General features: G+C 45.0%; 1 protein-coding gene across 1 annotated transcript in view; it reads left to right on the top strand.

Moving 5' to 3' along the window:
* The window catches only part of LOC146036907 (kinase D-interacting substrate of 220 kDa B-like), a 46,051-nt gene extending 27,357 nt beyond the window's left edge, over positions 1–18,694 (top strand). The window contains 3 exon segments of the mRNA XM_083160751.1: positions 8,454–10,222; positions 18,406–18,576; positions 18,578–18,694. Coding sequence (XP_083016877.1) covers positions 8,454–10,222; positions 18,406–18,576; positions 18,578–18,694 — 2,057 coding nt within the window.
* The last annotated feature ends 3,093 nt before the right edge of the window (positions 18,695–21,787 follow it).

Below are 21,787 nucleotides of genomic sequence, written 5' to 3'. Positions count from 1 at the left end.
AACGTTTCAAGCATTTATTGCTCGTCCTCAGGCTCAACCAGTACAGTACAAATGACTTACCTATATACCATCCCCCGCCACAGTGAAGAGGCTGCCACGCTGCTGAACGGAGTCACCGATGGGTGACGTCACAGTAAATGCGACCCGCGCCAGTAGGCGCTGTCGGGTGTGTGTATATTGCTGTCATGGCAACCCCTGAAACATAAAAAAGTGCAATACATGAGCTAAAATACAAAACAGTACCAAGTGACAATATTCGGTACTCTTTACTTAGTTGGGCGCCCGTCGCGGGCATCGCGGGTACATTTATGTCTGGCCGCGACGCGACCGACGCGATGCCCGCGATTTCCCATTGAAACCCATGTTAAACATGGAAATCGTGTCGGTCGCGTCGCGGCCGGCCATAAATGTACCCGCGATGCCCGCGACGCGATGCTCCCGATTTCCCATAGGAATCAATGTTAAAAGGCCCGATGGACACGATTTTACTGTTAAATGCCTCAATGGACCCGATTTGGCCATAGGAATCAATGTTAAATGGGCCACAGAGCCCAAATAAGCACAATTAACCCTTAAATGTCCCCCCAAATTTTTAACGCCACCCCATGATCCACACCAACCCGAAGCGTGGCGAGCGCAGCGAGCCCGCGAGGGGCGGCGGTACGCGTCCTCCGACCTTTTCATGCCCTACTATCCACTAGGGCGTGGAGTGAGAATAGAATAGTGTGGCGAGCGCAGCGAGCCACCGAGCCCGAAGCGTGGCGAGCGCAGCGAGCCCCGCGAGGGGACGCGGATACCTTCACAGTTATACGCGTCCCCTCGCGGGCTTCACAGGTGTCCGTGGCGACGCGGACACCTGTGAAGCCCGCGAGGGGACGCGTCTACCTGTGAAGGTATCCGCGTCCCCTCGCCACGCTTCGGGCTCGGTGGCTCGCTGCGCTCGCCACACTATTCTATTCTCACTCCACGCCCTAGTGGATAGTAGGGCATGAAAAGGTCGGAGGACGCGTACCGCCGCCCCTCGCGGGCTCGCTGCGCTCGCCACGCTTCGGGTTGGCGTGGATCGTGGGGTGGCGTTAAAAATTGGGGGGGACATTTAAGGGTTAATTGTGCCTATTTGGGCTCTGTGGCCCATTTAACATTGATTCCTATGGCCAAATCGGGTCCATTGAGGCATTTAACAGTAAAATCGCGGTCAATCAGCCTTTTTAACATTGTTCCCTATGGGAAAATCGCGGTCATCGCGGTCATCGCGGGCATCGCGGCCATCCCGATTTACCCGCGATGACCGCGATTTTTACCCCCGACGCCCGCGATTTCAATCGCTGGCGCCCATCTAGGTAAAGAGTACCCAATATTCAATAAAAGACACCAAGATATGGAGCTCCTCAGCCCTACCTCCGGAAATTTTCTTGATCCCCTTAATATAAGTGGGGGGAGAATGGTATTCTCCAAACGTGTAGGGGAAAGAAAAGACAACACAATTTTCTCAATAATACAGGTCTGTGTCTAGCATTCCAAGGATACTGAATCCCAGATAGACTCACCTAGTCAAGCTAGGAGAAGTTCCCGTAACAGTTTCTTTTCAAGCTGTCAACACATGTAATAAAAATACTAAGACTCACCGAGGGGCAGTGCCCTATTTTCATCCAAAGGTTTCTTTTTATTTCATCATCCAACAAGCCAGGACCATATGAATAATCCAGAAAAATACTTTTATTCCATTAAAAAACAGGACATCCACCCTCCCACAGCACCGGACTTTCCTTTCCCACCCGGAATGAGAAAGTTAGGGTCCAGGCAGGGCCGTGCTGGGGTGTTTGGCCCCCCACTGCAAACTAAAAAATTGCGCCCTCAGCATTTGCCGAAGGCAGACTGAAAAAAACATATAATGGGTTAAGCAGCAGCAGTACCATATCTAGACATTTTGGTGCCCTGTGCCAGAAAAGGAATTGTTGTCCCTGTCCCCCACTTCCCTCTCCCCCCGACACACATACCAAAACCAGTGATAGAGCGCGCTTTATGCACACGGCAAAATGTACCCCGTAAAGCCTATTACACATTATGCCACACACTGTAGTGCCCATAACACATTGTCATACACCATTATTCCTACTACATGTTATCACCCACTATAATGCCTACTACATTTTATACCACACACCGTAATGCCTATTACATATTACCTACATGCTTATTGCCAGGAGATACATGCTCGTTGCCAGGGGTTTCTTGCTCCTTGCCATGGAGTTCCCATTAAATGCAGCCAACCCAGTACACCTACCCCAGGCAGTGAAGAGAATGCAGGGCTCGTCCGTGCTGTAGCTGCAGCTCCAGGCATGTGCTGCAAATGTCACTCAGGCAGCGCAAAGCACAGCAACAATGCAGCTGCCCCAGCGGTGTCCTGGCTACTGCTAACAATTCTGGAACCTGGGCGGACTCGCGATGGGGAACAATTAAGAGATACTGTAGCAGATGCGGTAGAGTCAGCTCAGCGTTGTTGTTGTGCTTCTGTCAGAAGCAGAGTGGTAGTGCAGGGAGAGGCTGAGCGCCTCTTCAGCCCGGCGCCTCCCTGCACCGCAGGAGCCGCTGAGTGGGTAGCGCCGGCCCTGGGTCCAGGTCAAGCGTAGATGGTAGCACACCAGTGGATAGGGGTTCAGTCCAAAGTAAAAAACGTCCTTAAACACCAACGCGTTTCAAACTATTAAAGTTCTTCCTCAGGGTGTGGAGTGTGAATTCTAAGTCCATGTCCACTTGTCCCAACATGAGCCTATCCAACATGTGTCGTCCTCCTGGATAGGGTCATGTTGGGACATCTACGCTTGACCTGGACCGTAACTTTCTCATTCCGGGTGGGAAAGGAAAGTCCGGTGCTGTGGGAGGGTGGATGTCCTGTTTTTTAATGGAATAAAAGTCTTTTTCTGGATTATTCATATGGTCCTGGCTTGTTGGATGATGAAATAAAAAGAAGCAAAATATGATGGTTTTTGAAGAGACAAAAAACAACTGGAGAATGTCTCTATGTGGTGCACCAAAGAGAAAAAGGATAAAATGTAACTTTTAGTTGATACTCAGTAAAATTAAGCGAAATAAAAGACACAATACATATACACATACACATACATGGACATTTAAATAAAAAGGATAATTAAATCCTCACAACGTGGGACCCCCCTGTCCCATGTAAGTTTTATAATAAACTTTATTATTTGTAAATGTGTTTGTTATTGATCTGAGATTCAACTGGTTAATTCAAATACCACCAGTATTCATATCTTTATGCACAAATTTCCTTGTATAAGCTGTATTTTCTGGTGATAATCACCTAGATAGTACTGTTAATTTTGGCTGGGCTTTATAATACTGATTATAATGATCACCAGGTCAGGAAAGTCATAGTGAGGGATCTTGCCAATAAATTGCCTGGATTTGTTAGTGTGTATTACACTATGGCTATACACTTGGTTGTGGTCCCCACCTATATCTCAAAGTGGTTTCCACCAGCCAATATTCTGTGAGATAGTAAGGATTATAGCCACAGGTTGCCAAAAGTGCGGCAGCCCGATACTTGTATGGAGCCGTATATTAACAGTATACTGTGCTGCGGTGTGGATATCTAGTATTCGTTTGCTCGCCGGGAGACAGGTAAACGCTGTGTGGACGTCACACACAGCGTGTGTCTGCCGGGCAGACTCGTGTGCGTGGGAGCCGCTTCCTATACCGCTAAGGAGAGAAACAGATCAAAATGCATTCAAGTGGGTGGGGGGAACAGGGGGTGAAGCCACGAAGTGTACAGTCGGCGTACGCTTCGCCTAGCAGCTTCGTCAGGACCAACCTGAATGAGCCCCGGAAGCCCATTAAGTACCTGCCCGTTAATGAATATTCATTATTTTTAAATAAAAAGAAACCTTTGGATGAAAATAGGGCACTGCCCCTCGGTGAGTCTTAGTATTTTTATTACATGTGTTGACAGCTTGAAAAGAAACTGTTACGGGAACTTCTCCTAGCTTGACTAGGTGAGTCTATCTGGGATTCAGTATCCGTGGAATGCTAGACACAGACCTGTATTAATGAGAAAATTGTGTTGTCTTTTCTTTCCCCTACACATTTGGAGAATACCATTCTCCCCCCACTTATATTAAGGGGATCAAGAAATTTTCCGGAGGTAGCGCTGAGGAGCTCCATATCTTGGTGTCTTTTGGTGTAATACTTTGGGTTTGGTATCCCAATCTTTGTGGTTACTCCCAGCAGCAACCTCTTTGTGAGCGCAAGTAACTTTAGTCAATCTTGTATTAAGACAATATTCAATAAGTCTACAGCGAACTGTAGGATCCATATTCTAATTAATAATAACATGTAAACAATGTGGAAACATGTTCTATCGGCATAAATAATGCATGTGATCAACCTGGAAAAATCACAACATATGGTAATATGCAGGAAGCAACCAATACATTAACTGCCCATTGGTAGAAACAATTAAAGAAAAAGATATATATTACAGAAAACAATTGAAAGTACAGTGTTCGTTAAGACCATGGGGGTGTACTCTATTTAATCGGTGTATCCACCTTGTTTCTGCTTGTAGCAGAAGTTTTTTACGATCACCTCCTCTCTTATTTTTAGGGACCTGGTCTATTATCTTGTATCGGAGGGTTGATAACCCATGGCCTCTTTTCCTAAAGTGCCTGGGTACAGGTTGTTCATTTTGAATGATTTTGCCCTCCAATGCGTGTCTGATGGTTGAACTGTGGGTTGCCATCCGTTCCTTAAAGGGGCGGATGGTTTTTCCCACATATATTAATCCACACGGACACCGAATAATATAATTATATATATATATATATATATATATATATATATATAGATAGATAGATAGATAGATAGATAGATAGATAGATAGATGACACACACATACATACATACCACATGAAAAGCCTGGGTTTGTCCCTCTACCCCTTACTCTGTAGGAGACCTCACAGTCATAGTGCTTCCTCTGAATCCAAACCCTCCCATTATTAAGCTGCTGCTGCTGTTGTCCATGGACCTGAGAAGCATGTAATGAGCTCCACCAATCATAGCTCAGCAAAAACCTCTCAGCCTATGTCCTCTGCTGCAACGATTGACTACAAAAATAGAGTGTGATATGTTAAACACTTGTGCCAAAATGAGTACACTAACATTGTAAATCTATCAAATCTCTAAAAGAAACATGTAAAACCTTACCTTACACCGGCCCACACTAGAGATATGGATTCAAATGTACCTAGCATCAAGCCAGTATTTATAGGCCTATCACATGTGATTTGGATGCAATCAGTGATTAGTATTGCATGTGTTGTGGACTGGATTTAAATCTGGAATGGGTTATTTACATTTGATGTACCTACAATACAAGTGCACATTACAAATCACCATTCACATATTGCATGTATGACTGTGAAAAGTTGTAGCTGTTCAGTTTTGAGAAATTTAGGCTATGTATAGAAAAACAACCTCGGAATGGACGCCTGGTTTTGTAAAGTATTTTTCCCGCTGGTATGGGCGTGGCGTTTGCGCTGCACAATCACCACGGTGTACGCGGCCATACGGTACGCTGCCGCATGATACATAGCAGTACAGAACGCTGGGTGGGGGTGATGTACGCCAATTAGATACATGGGTATATATAGGTGTGCAAGAAGAAGTAGATTTTGCTGCAAACATGTCTGGGACAGAGTCAGACAATGCTCATGAGCATGAGCTCCTCATGGCTCGCCTGGACTCCATCACCTCCAATGTGCACCTGAGCACAAATCAGCCATTGGGAGGTGACCAGGCAATGGTGTCTGCAGGCCCATCTTCTGCAGGGCCACCTTCGACCTCAGCAGAATCATTGGGGACACAGCAGGTGGCTTCACAAGAGAGAGTAGCCAGGCCAGCACTTCGAGTACAGCAACTGGTAGCCGTGGGCGTGGCCAGAAGAGGCCAACAGAGGAACCAACCACTAAGAACAAAGCATTCCAACCCGAGGAACTTCAAATAGTGGTACCCCATGCACGGGATTTGATAGAGTTGACACACACAAGGTTGACACCCACAATGAGATGGAAGATTTGGGACGACATCACTGCGGAGATTAATGCGGTTGCTCCACAAGTTAGAGAATCAGAGAGTGTTAAGAAAAGGCAAGTTCAAGTGTGTAAAGTTAGAGTTTAACAATACCAGTAATGTGTTTATACAAAGGTAGATGCAATTGGTAAATGCCAGGTCACGTTGCTAGGAGCAAGAGACATGATTGCCATGTCACTTATTCAATATATATTAGATGGTGACTGGGAATGTATGTTCAAGGTGATTATTTTAAGCTTTGACCTAATGTAAGTTCTGTTGAATGAAGCAGCCTTAAAAATCTGTAGCATATAACAATGCATGCTAATACAAACTTTAGGTGTGACACGTAATAATTTTTAAACTTTGGTTGCAGGTGGCATGACTTCAAAAGCAATCTCAAGAAGAAAATGACCGCACGTTGGGAACACACCACTGGGACTGGCCCCATGCCAGGCCGACTTAAGCTCACCCCTGGAGCAGTTGGCCATCGATTGTATAGCTATCGAGAAAGTCCGGGGGGAGAGCAACATGGACAGTGAGGCCCCAGTGGATGTATTTGTGGCTGAACTTGAAGGTAATTTGTTAGCATGACATAACTAGTTTGTAATAAGTTTCAAGGAATGTGTGGTAATTGTACGTTTCTATTTCAGCACCATCTGCAACATGCGGGAGTGGTCTTCTTGAGGAGGAGGAGGAGACAGTGCCACCTGCCACCAGTGGCAGACAGGTGCAGCAGCCGCCACCGGCCACACCGGATGTGCACGGGTGGACGCAGCTGCTTAACACCATTCAGCAGCAGGGAGAGTTAGCAGCAGAGCGGCTGAGTAGGACCGAGAAGGTCATGCAGGCTATTGTCGGCACCCAGCAGGCAATAGCTGGGAGCCAGCAGGTCATGGCTGAGCAAGCCGATCGCCAAAATGACCTGCTGGTGCACCAAAATGACCTCCTCCTCCGCCATAATGAGCTTGTGGCAGAGCTAATCACAACCAATAGGGGCCTATTATCAGCCTTTCTGGTGCTTTATCAACACCAGCACTCCCTGCTGCCGGAAGGGGAACACCATCACCCCCTTCCACAGCAGCTGCTACACCCAACCCAACAGCACAACGTGGCCAAAGAGCTGCTGCACGTGGCCAGGCCCCTACCAGGGCAAAATGGCCACGCAAGTGAGGTGGCATCCACATTAATCTCCACCCTTATGTCATCCCACATCTTTTATTTTGCTGTGTGTGTCAGCTTTATGTGTGCAACCCAATCCTGTGCAAAGGGAACCCACATTTGTGGTGCCTTCAGATGGAATGTTTTGGTTGGTTCCCCTGTTGCCCTCTTTCTGCTACCATTACTGGCTGCTGTTCTTGAAGTGTTGGTCCTATACTTTTCTTGTGAAGCCACCTGATGTGTTCCTAATGATTCTGCTGTGGCTATGTATGAAATGATAACAATTTTGTAAATTTTTAATATTATTTTTCTTTATTATTATGTTCCCTTTATTTTTACCCATGTGCCAATTAACATGGTAAAAAGTGCTTATGTTTTTGTAAAATTTAATAAATTGTTATTTTACCCCCACATGTGTGCTGTTATCGCTGAATGTAAAAGTGAAATGTAAATTTATATTAGTGTTACAAATTTCTGTCCATTGCTTGCAGTGTAAATGTGGGTAAAATAGCAACAATGCAGTCGTGTTTGCAGCATATATTTGTGTATTTAGTAATGGGCCATTTAGGCAGCAATGAAACTATGAAGAGAGTGTAATTATTCACTAATGAATAGAGGAGTGGATTGTATTGTGTTCAGCTGAGAGTGCTTCAGGTGCGGGTGTACTAATTGGGCAAACCGAATGCCTAGCGCATGAACAAGTGCTCTCCGCAAAGTGAAACTTGCTTCTGAAGACCGCATATTTCATGCGTGTTGGTTCGTTTGCAGTCGGTGTCCTGTCCGAATGCACACCTACAACAGTTCGTGCACTCCCTCGTGTACGCCCAGATTTAAGCCCAGTTTTGCCCACTTTGAAACCGCGTCCTTGTGTAGGGCCGAATGACGCCCATATTACGCCTATATTTCCCGAGTCAATTCGGTGCACATTTCTGGACGGTATTAGTGAGAACGAGTGCGGAGACAATGCGTGGCACATGCGCATTGCGTTGCCTATGCATGCGCAGACGGCTAAAAAGCGCCCTCAGAAAGAATTTGGAACGGACCGCACCAACCAGAATAAGGCCCTTAGTGTGTACAGCACTAAAATAATCCAGATGATTGATTATTGATATTCAGTATTGAGGTGTAGTAGAAAAGATCATGGTGTTCTCAGAATGATACTAGGATGAGAAGAAGCTAATTTTATTTTCTTGTTATTGAAGCATACCTACGTGCCGAAACATTGAAGAAACTGAGGGAAGTCCATAAAAATGGCCAGAACACAAGGAAAACCTCTGGAAAAGACTACATTCTTCTCATCTTGTGTATGATATTTTTTCAACCTGTCATTAAGGAGAGGCATAAGCAACGAGAGAAAAAACAGTTTATCTACATCCGGTTCAGTGCGTGGCAATTCTCCGGTAGTGACCAACTCTGGGCTGGGATGGTTACTAGGCTTTGTGACGGCATTGAGAAATACTTTGGATGCATACCCATTAGTGTGTATCGAGCAGTGGGCAGTAAAAACAAAAATAAAGATGCCCCATTTAAACAGGAATGGGTTAGTAAGAAGTTTTTATGTATCCCACTTTGGCTAGCTATCTTGCTGTTCCTATTATTTGGGATCACTGTGGTTACTTTAATTATCATATTTGGCTTTCTATATGGTGATCTCACAGGAGGTATGCTTGCTGCCATTGAAGGTATCGGGGCAACCATGGCTAGTATCTCAACAGCAGGTATATGTAAAGTAGCTTTTACGGTGATTAAAAATGTTGTTATTACCCAGAGGGGCAAAATTGAGCGAAAACTGAATCGGAAAGACATGAGCTCCCAGTTGGGCTTCATGAGTGACGTAAAGAGGGAGGTTAAGATAATCACTAGTTTCATCCACTTCATGGAGGTCCAAGGGCAGAAAATTACAGTGATCCTAGAGATTACAAACTTAGACAAGTGCATGCCGGACAAAGTGGTAGGAGTTCTGAGTGCCATGAATATTCTCCTCTCTGATCCCAATGCTCCATTTATTTCCATCTTGGCCGTAGACCCCAGTATCATTGTGGAATGTGTTGAAAGCTCTAAGATGTTAAAAGGCATGGCTAACAATGGCTATCAGTTCTTAAATCGGATCATAACATTGCCATTCTGTATACCCAAAATGGACTGTAAAACTAAATTGTTCGTCCTGAGAAATATAATTGAGAGGAAGGTTGAGGTCATACGAGAAACAGGAGAATTTTTGACCATAAACTCTGATATACCTAATGAAAAAGATTGTCACTTGCTTCGGCAACGAGCTTTCCTAAACTATGTTTATGGTATTAGTGACCTTCCTTGGAAGGTCACAAGCTACAGCAAACAGGAACAACACAATTGTCTGTCCAACAAAGGACAAAATATAAAAACCATAATAGATGAAGCTTTCAAACACCTGTATGAGATTATGACAGATTATATCACTGACAATGTTGTCTACTTCATTAGGATGGTAAATACAATCCCCATAACCATCAGACTAATAAAAACGCATGAGCCAAAAACTGAGATAGATCCTAAGAAGGTGACTTTGTGGGTGCTTCTGGCTACCCAATGGCCCTGCCGGCTTAGTTGGATATTGCAGTGCATAGAAGATGAACAGCAGAACCAATGCCTTAATGAACAAGATAGGGCTGCTAATTTGTCTACATATGATAGCATTTTCATCTGGAAAGTTTTTGAGAAGTCCCTGGTAGAGCTGGATGCATATAAATCAGACCTCAAAGATCTACTGGAGCTGGACGGGGATCCAGAGATTTTCCAGAAATTATTGGAGAACAAATTCACTGTAAAAGAAGCTAACTTTTTTCTGCCATACACTGTTAATTTAGACTCTTCCATTAAAAGGCAAATGGAACTTTTACGAGGCAGTAATAACCTGTTGGTATCCAAGAAGAGTAACAAACTAACCAAGCAGTCTTTGTGGAACATGAGCACAGACCAAGTCTGCAAAGAGGTAAGTGTGTACTGTTATTATTATACCTGGAAAAAAAATCACAATGGTTTCTTATAGCTATTTAAAAAAAGAATAAAATAAAAACCAAGTAATAAAATTATATAATTGTTTTTACAATAAACACATCACAAGTCAACAAAGTAATATTACACCTGTTTTTTGGACTTAGATAATTCAGCGTCATACAGTACATCCAGTATATACACATTTGAAATGCCTGCAAGAGAACCACTTGCTATTCTGTATATTGGATGTTTAAAGAAGATGCCACATTCAGATGGACTTTCTCCACATTGCATATGGATAGCTGTAGGAACAATATTAATGATGAATGCTCTTGCATAAAAGAGTGTAGGGTGGCACAATCACATACATGAGCGGTTCTCAAATTGTGGGTCCTGACCCCAAAGATGGTCGCAACTCCATGTTGCTGACTGTCAGGCTGATGATTAAACTCTCAGTCAGTGATCCAAAGAGTCTAAAAAATCAGTTGATTTGTCTGTTACTTTAGACTCCTACAATTATTTTGGGCCTTTGCAATTCTGCCATGCATGTGCCATTTGCAATTCTCTCGTGTGGCGACCATTCTGTAGTAATTTGCTTGGTGACTGTGATCATTTTCTTTGTCTGATGGGGTTAATTTGAGAAACCCTGGCTTAGATGAATATTCTTTAGAACAGGTGTAGCCAACTCCAGTCCTCGAGAGCTACCAACAGTTAATGTTTTCCATGTCTCCTCACAGAATCACAAGTGACACCTGTGTACCTGTGTACCTGGAGTTGGCTTCCCCTGCTTAAGAATGTGCATAAAGGGACTAGTTCAGCATGGATCGCTATATAGAGAAAACACAGTTGATTGTGAGCAGAAAGCTTCTGCCCAGAAAGAAAGAATAACCTCCTACCGCAATATTGCCCATAAATTGTAAATTGCTGTGCATTCGCAAATCCTGGAACTAATCTGCACTAATCTGACACAGGCTGAAAGTGGTCAGCGCTGGCGTCAGAGATCCACCTCTGAAAATGCCATGTTTCTGCCTAGAAAGCCTTCCTGTCAGTCAGACTGCATCCATACCCTCCAACATCTGGTGGGTAGAAATCGGTACAAATCTGGAAAGGGGCGTGGTCACTGGTAAAAGGGGCCAGATGCCCTGTACACAAAGTTGGAGGGTATGTATTATACAATTGAATAAATGCAGCCACCTCATCTTACTTCACCTTGCTGCAGTGTGCCTGAAGTAAATTTCATGTGCTGCTCCTTCACTGCTGGGCTCAGCTCCGCTCTCATCACCACGATCCCCTCCGTCGTGCTGCCTGGCCACCGCACCCCACGCAAAGCTGCTCCCACCTCAGCCAGCTTCGCGCTAGGGAGGACGTCACTGCACATGTGGAGAGCGCTGACAGTCCTTTCCCCTGAGTGCACTGGGTCAGCGGTGCCGGTGTGTGACGTCATGACGTTATGACACGCACGCTGGCACAGGACCCCAATGCACTCTTGGGAACCCCGGGTGCTGGGCCAGGTGGGAGCGGCGCACAGTGGCAGATCAGGTACTTGTGTATTATCACGGCACCTGATTTTATCTAAATCGCATACAATTTAGCGGCCGATTCGATCCCCAATGCGATTTCGCGGCCGATTTTCCTGCTATTCCATCCTTGCACAACCTTACTATCCAAGTCGGCCCAAAGCGTGGCGAGTGGACGCGGTACGCGTCCTCCCGAACTGTTCATACCCCAATATTCACGTCGGCGTGCAGTTGAATTTATAAAGTGTGGCGAGCGCAGCGAGCCACTGAGCCCGAAGAGCGGTGAGCCACGCTTTATAAATTTAACTCTGCGCCGACGTGGATAGTAGGGGTATGAACAGGTCGGGAGGACGCGTACCACGTCCGCTCGCCACGCTCCGGGCTAACTTGGATAGTGGGGGTGTGCAAGGATGGAATAGCATGCAAATCGGCAGGAAATCACGGAAGATCAACCGAAAATCGTCCGCTAAATTGCATCCGATTTTTGCAATCGATTTGCGGGCCGTGATAATACACAAGTACCGCAGATTAGACTGCAGACTGAAGTAACACCGAGCCTGGAGCCAGGAGGAGGAGTCGAGACGCCAGGGGAGTCGAGCCAAACTGAATAAATCGGTACATTCGGTATATTCTTTATTTGCCGGTACAGTTGGAGGGTATGCTGCATTTTGCGATTGTTTAGTGTTTGCATTTTCATTTGAAATGTGTAGTCACACACGTGCAATGCTAACAATGCGCTGATAATCGCTCGATTTTCATTCGCTCTAATTAGCGATCCATGATGAAGTAGGACTGTTGTCACATTTCTGTTACATTTGCATTTTGTTCTTAATGGACTCACTCCAAATCAGACTCGTTGCATGCACAATTTAGCAATCTGTGTGTGACTTTTACCAAAAAGGACACAATGGGGTATGGAGGTTATTCTGGTTGACACGCTCGCAATGCGAATTCGCACACAAGGCATAATTTTGATTATTACGCATGCGCATCTGCCACAGTGCACATGTGCAGGCTTCATAGTCTGTGCACGCTTGCACCCTTGCGCACATAAATATGCTTGCGAACAAACATAAATGTAGGCGTGATGTGGGAGTTTCTCTGGGCGCAGAAATGGGTGGAAACTAGGGCGTATACAAGGGAGTTGCCCACAAGTGCTGGGTGGTGGCTTCGCAACCTTGCATGAACACTTGAAGTGCTCGGGCTGAAAAACCTTTGCAAGCAAAAAGTGACTCTCTGGTCTCACAGGGCAGCAGCTTAGCGGACCAAATTTTGCAACACCAATCAGCACGTACAATAGCTAAAATACATGCACCTGCATACAATACTCACCCATGCACCATACAAGTCTCTCATTACCCAATTAACTAACCACATCTACTCAATGCAGGCACACGGTAAGCACACTATTGCACTTTAAACATTTCTACCTTTCATGCTTCATATGTTTATTTAAAAAATATATATACATCTACATCGCTGTGAATGGAGATACTGTACAGTAGGGAGCGAGTGCTACAGTGGATTACATGTGTCTTTCCATTTAGTAAGAACGAAACCAGGAATACTTTTAGAAATAATAAAGCTGATTCTGAGAATAAAAGCCAGAACTTAGTACACAGAGTAAAGACAAAATGATGGAAGGGTTTGTTGGCTAATGGAGGCATGCGCTATACAGTACGCAGCAATGATGTATGTAAACACAACTGTAATATTAACCCCTGATCCACTTTTTAAATAGTAAATACAAACAATACACATTGCCTTAATACACACATCTCCTAAATATTTGGCTACATCTGTCACTCAAAGTGGGTGTCTGTGTCTATAACGCTCTGTTCCTGGACTTTCCTCTTAATGTGTGATTGCCTTCATCTGTGCTGAACACCTTTCTGAGAAATTAACCTGTTTAAAACAGGTGATGGCAATCATACATTAAGGGGAAGTCTAGAAACAGAGCATTGTGTCCCTCCTGGAGAGGGTCATGTTGGGAGGTATGTGACAGAGAACCAGCCCAGTGAGCCCACAGACAGTGCCAGACACCCACTGCCTTCCCATGTTGCCCAGCACTGCTACTCCACAGCCACCAGGTGAGCGCCCCCCTCCCGCGATTTGCGGCAAAACCTCCCCCCCGCGCGCCCCCCCCTCCCGCGATTCGCGGCAAAAACACCCCCGCGACCCCCCCTCCCGCGATTTGCTGCAAAAAGAACCCCCCCACGACCCCTCCCGCAATTCGCGGCATAACCACCACCCCGCGACCTCCCGCGAATCGCGGCAAACCCTCCCCCGTGACCCCCCCCCCCCGATTCGCGGAAAAAACACCCCCCCCCCGCGACCTCCCTCCCGCGATTCGCGGCAAAAAGAACCCCCCCGCGACCCCCCCTTGCACGATTGGCGGCACCCCCCCTGCGACCCCCCTCCCGCGATTTGCGGCACCCCCCCCCCGCAATTCGCAGCAGCCCCAGGATTAAATGGTACATGCAAAACACTGACATGGCTATGGTCGACAATGAAAAAGGTTGACATAAGTTTTTGAAGATTTATTTTTAATTTTTTTAATTTTTTCATATTCATTGTCATGTGTCGACATGGACACCAATGAAGTGGCACACTTATGTCAACATTTACATGTGTTGACCTTTCTGTGTTGATTTTTTCTTGTGGCGATTCGCGTCACACCCCCCCGCAACCCCCCCTCCGGCGATTCGCGGCACCCCCCCCGCGACCCCCCCCCTCCCGCAATTCGCGGCAACCCCCCACCGGAACCCCCATGAACCCCGCTCTCCCGCGATTCGCGGCACCCACCCCCCGCAACCCCCCCCTCCCGCAAATCGCGGCACCCCCCTGCGATTCGCGGCAGCCCCAGGATTAAATGGCACATGCAAAACACTGGCACGGCTATGGTCGACAATGAAAAAGGTTGACATGAGTTTTTGAAGATTTATTTCATTTTTTGAATGTTTTCATATTCATTGTCATGTGTTGACATGGACACCAATGAAGTGGCACACTTATGTCAACATTTACATGTGTTGACCTTTCTGTGTTGATTTTTTCTTGTGGCGATTCGCGTCACACCCCCCGCAACCCCCCCTCCCGCGATTCGCGGCACCCCCCGTGACACCCCACTTCCCGCAATTCGCGGCAACCCCCCACAGGAACCCCTGTGAACCCCGCCCTCCCGCGATTCGCGGCACCCAACCCTGCGACCCCCCCCCCCTCCCGCAATTCGCGGCACCCCCCGTGATTCGCGGCAGCTCCAGAATTAAATTGCACATGGAAAACACTGACATGGCTATGGTCGACAATGAAAAAGGTTGACATGAGTTTTTGAAGTTTTTTTTCTCATATTCTGAATATTTTCATATTCATTCTCATGTGTCGACATGGACACCAATGAAGTGCCACACTTATGTCAACATTTACATGTGTTGACCTTTCTGTGTTGATTTTTTCTTGTGGCGATTCGCGTCACACCCCCCCACCCCCCCCGCAACCCCCACTCCCGTGATTCACGGCACACACACACCCCCCCGCGATTCTCGGCACCCCACCCCGTGACCCCCCCTCCCGTGATTCACGGCACACCCCCCGCGACCCCCCCTACCATGATTCGCCGCAACCCCCGCCCCCGTAACCCCCCTCCCGCGATTTGCGGCAACCCACCCCGCGACCCCCCTCCCGCGATTCTCTGCAATCCCTCCCCTCCCGCGATTCGCAGCATCCACCCCCCCACAACCCCCCCTCCTGCAATTCGCGGCACCCCCCGCGACCCCCCCTCCTGCAATTCGCGGCACCCTCCGCGACCCCCCCTCCCGCGATTCGCGGACACCTAAGTTGCAATACAGGGCATCTTTCATACAATTCTAACCATATTTCTCATATACAAACGTTCACAAATTAAGGGGGCGCAGCCCCTTACGACGGTGTGAAGAGCGCCCGTAGGGCGCGATGAATCACCTAGTACAATTACAGTTATGAAAAAAACAGTGCCCAACATAATATATATAGAAGCTGATAAAACATTGCTCAGTACAATATTCTAGGAACAAAAACTAAAATGTTATTCTATGGTGTGGAGTGACACACCATAATGATATATTATTAACTTTTGTTGGGGAAGTCAGACATAAAACAAACATTATTCACCTATGTAATAAGGCTTCTTTGGCAATGGGCAGCCAATTAGTAAATTTGCTTCAATAAACAAAATGAAATGAGGCACATCGTGTCATTAAATAAAAAGTTGAGAATGGTTTGGCTGCATGGTTGGAGTTGCGAATTAATTCACCAACAGAGGATGTGTGCACGCACACACGCTCAGTGCCTGATCTTGCGAATAGGGCGATGTGCTTGCAAGCACGCAAGTGTGCGTGTAGTTTGTGGCCACTCCCATTTGATCAGCATTGTGAACACTCACGTTCGCATGTGGTGTGGGCGTTGCTTCACAGACTGCGTGCGTGCAATCACCGTTTGCACAGGAGCGTGCGAACGAATAAACCAGAATATGGTCCTATATGTAATAGGTTGTGATTTCTGCCAATCACCTTAAAGATAAAACCAACCTGGTTTTGCCTTTTACATGATTCCCACTTATCTACAAGCTTAATTGCCGAGATTGTGCTGATTTACGGTAATATATCCATATCTTTTTTTTTTTTTTACATCAATAGTTTTTATTGAAAAATCTATTTTTATGGGTGCCGGACGGGGTCCCTACAGTTGGGATCCCGACAGGCATTTAACCGACGTCGGGATTCCGACTGTCAAAACACCGACAGCCGGGATCCCGGCGGCCACCTGCTATTTTCCCTCATGGGGGACCACGACCCCCATAGAGGGAGAATAGAATAGGTGGCTCGCGTAGCAAACCACCGTGCCCGCAGCGTAACCAGCGCAGCAAGCCCACAAGGGGCTTAGTTGCGCTCACCATGCTGTCTGGGTCCAGCCAGTCGGGATCACGACGTCGGGCTGATGACTGTCTGGATCTCGAATGTCGGACCCCTGTACCACACCCATTTTTAAAGTGGGGTAAAGAAAGCAAAAGGATAAAGGGGAGATAGGGAGAGAGAATGAAGGGAGCATGGGTTACATCTGGAATCCAAGAATATCAATACAATATATTGGTAGTAGGCTACTGTATAAGAGGAATACAAAGCAAACATAATAAATGCAATATGGATAGCATCTTCCATTCAGCTTCTACAAATGGATAGAGATAGTAAAAATATAGCATAAAAAAGAGAAGAACAAATTGAATGAGCAAACAATGGTCTTGTAAATTAAGCAGAAGTGGAGGGGTCAGAGGGAGTTTAATTCAAACCGAACTGGGTGTCAACATGTGGAGACCCTTTGGGAAAATGTAAACATGCCAGGGGAACCAACGGACATAGGGGGATAAAGGTATGTACAGTATGAGTAAGGTGTAAATTCGGTTTTTATGAGAAAATGGAAGTTAGTTTTCTGTTGTGCTAAATTTGGACTAGCCGCAATGAGGATATGGCCTAGATTTATATTTAAAACTTTATTAATGAGATTAAAAACATCCAACTTGTAATTTAGTATAATTGGGCGCGACCAGAACACATGATATATATGTCCAATATGACCACACTGTCTCCAGCACAATTTAGATCTAGAGGGCCAGAAGCTATGTAGTAATATAGCTAGGTCTGAGTCCCATTTCTGTTAAGCACTAGCCTTTGGTATGTCGATTAAATCAATCAGGACTTTATACCATCATGAAATATCACCAGTATAAGTCAAATTGCAATGTACGGGTAAGGATTTGTTGGGACAATGGGTCTGCTCTGGTGGCTTGTACCGAAATGGATTTCCGCCAGTGGTCTATTTGATAATAGTGAAGGAGCTCCTATGATGGGATGGAAAATTTCTGTTGAAGGCAGGAAGAGGGCAGTAATAAGTTACGTATTAAGATGTCACTTAATACTGCTATGGCAGAGGAACCCCATTTAGTTAAATTGAAATTAGCAATTCATTTTGAAATTTGGTATTTGGTTAAAATAGAAGAACAGGCAGGGTATAGTGTGAAAGAGATACATTAATTTGGGTAAGAGAGTCATTTAAATGTAGCCATTCATCCCATCCACGAGATATCCAAAGCAGGCCATGAAATAGAGAGAGATGACAGTGTGGAGAGGAGAGGGATAAGATTAATTTAAAAAACTTTAGAAGTATTGGCAGGGAAATTTAGACCCAAATTATCGAATTGAGGATTTCCGCCAATTATTTGGATACTTTGCACGTAGCAAGGGGAGCAATTTGGAAAGATTAATAGAAAGGGTATCTGTTTTAGTGGTAATTTATAGAATGAGGCAGCACTGTACTAATCTAGTATAGAGTGAAGATGAGGAAGTGTCATAGTAGGGTTGAAAACAAAAAAAGACTATGTCTGTGAGATGACGTACCAATGCCTTTTCCTGGGAAATTGGGAGAGTTTTGAATAGTGGCAGCTAGGGGCTTGATAGACAGGAGAAAAACAAGGGGGGTCAGCGGGCATCCCTGTCTTGTCTCCTAAGTGTGTTCTAATATGTGCAGGATCTTCATAACTCTTCGCCATTTACAGAAAATTCCTTATGAACAAAACCTTTCCAGTATAATACAACTCCAGTCTTACACGTGTTTCCTTCTCTTACTCTAGATGACGAAGGCAGGTTTTCAGGACCACAATCTTAAATTGTACCAAAAGAAGATAAAAGAGCACAATCTGGATGGTAAAGCACTTGTCTACAATGATAATAATGAGATAAAAGATGTCCTGGGTATGGGCCTGGGAGACTGGACACTATTCAGTGTACACTTTCTAGGCATTTCTTCCACCGCCTCCAGCACACACCCTTTCAGCAAGCAGAAGGCTCCAGAACTTTATGCTAAATCCATACATTGAAAACATTGCAAATGTAGGAAATGCCTCTGTACATCTCAATTAAAAAAACTCTGACAAGTGAGCAAAGCAACAGAAGACTCCGCACCAGTTTATCTTCCAACATTACAGACGTCCATAGACTACTTAACACAAAATAACTAATATACCTTTGCTTGTACTTGAAACCATGAGCTAAATCATGTTCTTGACTTGGTGGATACCATAAACAAGTTAATATAAAAACTGTGGGATATAATAAAGACATTTATTTGTATAAAAACTTATGTCTTTGGTTAAAATTAAGTAATTTGGTGAGACCTGTAACTCAATGGATCTTACAACTGGGAGTATTCTGTGAAGATATGTTTATGATCCTTCCTAGAGTCCTGTGAATCAGTCTTCTGCTACCAACTCTACTGCCTAGACCAGAGGTTCCTAAACTTTCTGGAATCACGGCACCCTAGGGCTGCTCTACACACATAGCGGGACCAGTGTTCACCATGAGAAATCCCTGTGAGATCAGATCGTAGAGTCTACTGGGAGTGCCACTTTTAGTAGCTGTACTCCTTCTTGTAGTTGCACTGGTAGTCGGTGAGTACACCCAATTGATTAAGCTAGTTTATTGCCTGGGAACTCCCTGGTGTAAGTTTTGGTCATTTTGCTGTGCTGACACTGGAGTGATCAGTTCAATCCTGTCTTTTAGTGTTTTGGTAATGTCAGACATGGTGCATGCTCTCAATATGTTCAGTGCATCCCTAGCGATTGAATTGTGTAAACTTCTACTACCCTATCTGGTTAAAAGTACTGTACTGCTTATATCAAAGCTCACACCTTACTGAATCTTCATCTCAAACCATGGTTAATCTCCCTTTATTTTTCCCAGTTCTGTGTAATTTTAATCAGCGAGGTCAAGCCAGCGTCGTCATCTCACATACTTATTTTTGGGACCTTTTGCTATTCATTTTATGGAGATTGCATACCTCCCAACTTTCTTAATTTAGTATTTGGGACCTGCTGTGCCAGAGGTGCGACAGGCCAGAAAAAAGGGGGGGGGGGGGGCACTGGCACTAGGGTGTGGTCTCTGGGGAGTGCCCCGCCCTCCCTTAGAGACTGAGCAGCCCCCGGGTCCATTCATGCCCTCCTTCCCTGCACTGAAGAGATTCCATGCATAGACACAAAGCATATCTTCAGCAATCAGTGCAACAATGACCTCCGGCTCTCCCCAACTGTCCCCCACCTGCGGAACACTGCCACCCACGAGCACTACAGTCTCCAAATAGTGGGAGAGTTGGAAGGTACAGAGATATTGTTATCAATGTAAGAGCTACCAATTCACTATTACTAGATCTCTTGAATTTGATTACTGGTGTACTCACACTTACATTTGTCACTAATTACTCTGGGCTTGCAATTCTCTGATACTGTCTGGCATATCTGGTCTAAATTACCTCTCAATAGGTCATGTACATATCTAAGCTTTCACACTATTGTGTTTAATATAGTTTATTTAGTCTGTTACAATAGAATGCCGTTTATATGGGACAATTTGTATATATTTAGTCATTTTTGCTACATATCGTTCACATGTACCCTTTTTGTCCTTTTTTATCTTTAACAGCGTGCTAGTTTTGACCTTTGCAGTCCCTTAAATGTTGCTATTCAATATAGTACCATAGTATACTGTACATTATTTCCTTGGATAGTTGCCTGCAGAAATGCAGCTTCTCTCTTATTCATTGGCTTGAATAATGTGATAGAAGCCAGGCATCGTACATTACCAATATACTGTATATCTTGTGAATATTTATCACCAGCACCTCATACTGCCATTCATTGATTTTCCCTTTATTATTTTCTATACAGTCTGTAATAGGTTTGTCCTACTGTATTTTGGGCTTTGTATTTTCTCTTATGACTTGTTATATAATTTCTATCTACCCATTGTGATGTATAATAATGATGCCTGTGCTTCAATAAAAAAAGTTCTCAAAAACATAAAATAGAAAAAAATAAACACTATATATATATATATATATATATATATATATATATATATATATATATATATATATATATATATATATATAAAACCTTGCTGCTGATTTTGGTTGTATAAATCAGTTTGTGTGCATCATATTATCACGAGCAATCCATCAATTTCCAGCTAGCATTTTATACTAAGCACTCTTGTCCTATGATGTTTGATGTTCTCATTTGCAGAAATGGTGGGAAAAAGGTTTTTTTGCGATGTTGAAGCCCGGCGCATGCACATATTCGCTTATGCGCATGTGCCGGGCTCCTGTGCCGGTGCCTTTAGAGACTTGCATAGTTTCCATGGTGCTCGCACAGGAGGGGCGTGATGGAGGCGGGCAGGGGCATATGGTATGCAGATGCCCTGCGTTTCTTGGGCATACCCATGAATCCCAACCTGGGAGTACGTTTTTCTCCCACTAAACAGCCGGTTACCCCCCACCCCCACCACATGAATAGTCGGCCCCAGTGAGATTTTGCACAGCAGCGAACAGGTCTGAATTAGGCCCACTATTACATGTGTGGTTTTTAACAGTTTTCCATTGGAAAACATCTGGATGCAATATGTGAGACTTTTTGGTAACGGTAAAATCATGTGATTTTTACCGCACCCTATTACATGCGATTTGCAATAATCGAGGGATTTTTGCAAAAAAAATCACACATTATCTGAAATCGCACAATGACATTTGGGCTCAAGTGTCTGCTTTCTGTCATGCAAAGGACGCCCCCTAGTGGGGAAAGGCTCAAATATTATTTTAAAACTTGATGAAACTGTGAAGCTGCGCGAACACATTATAAATTAATTTCCTGTAACATTTTTCTGCAGAGGAGGATAAGTCATGAACATCATGTGCTGTCTATTGTTTAGTTGGACCATCCTACACTACACATTGGGCCTTATTCTGGTTGATGCGTACTTTCCCGAATACTTTCGGATCGCGTTTTTACGGCGTCTGCGCATGCGTGGGGAACGCAAGGCGCATGTGCCAAGCATGGACTCCGTACCTGTTCGTGCTAATCCCGTACAAAACTGTGCACCGCAATCACTCGGGAAATATGGGCGTATTGTGGGCGTCATGCGGAATGACACAGGGGCGTAGTTTCAAAGTGGGCAAAACTGGGT

Source organism: Crinia signifera, chromosome 9 (genome assembly GCF_055691185.1).
Source record: "Crinia signifera chromosome 9, ASM5569118v1, whole genome shotgun sequence".
NCBI lineage: Eukaryota > Metazoa > Chordata > Amphibia > Anura > Myobatrachidae > Crinia > Crinia signifera.
The sequence above is the reverse complement of the archived record's forward strand: the minus strand, read 5'-3'. Positions and strand labels throughout refer to the sequence as shown.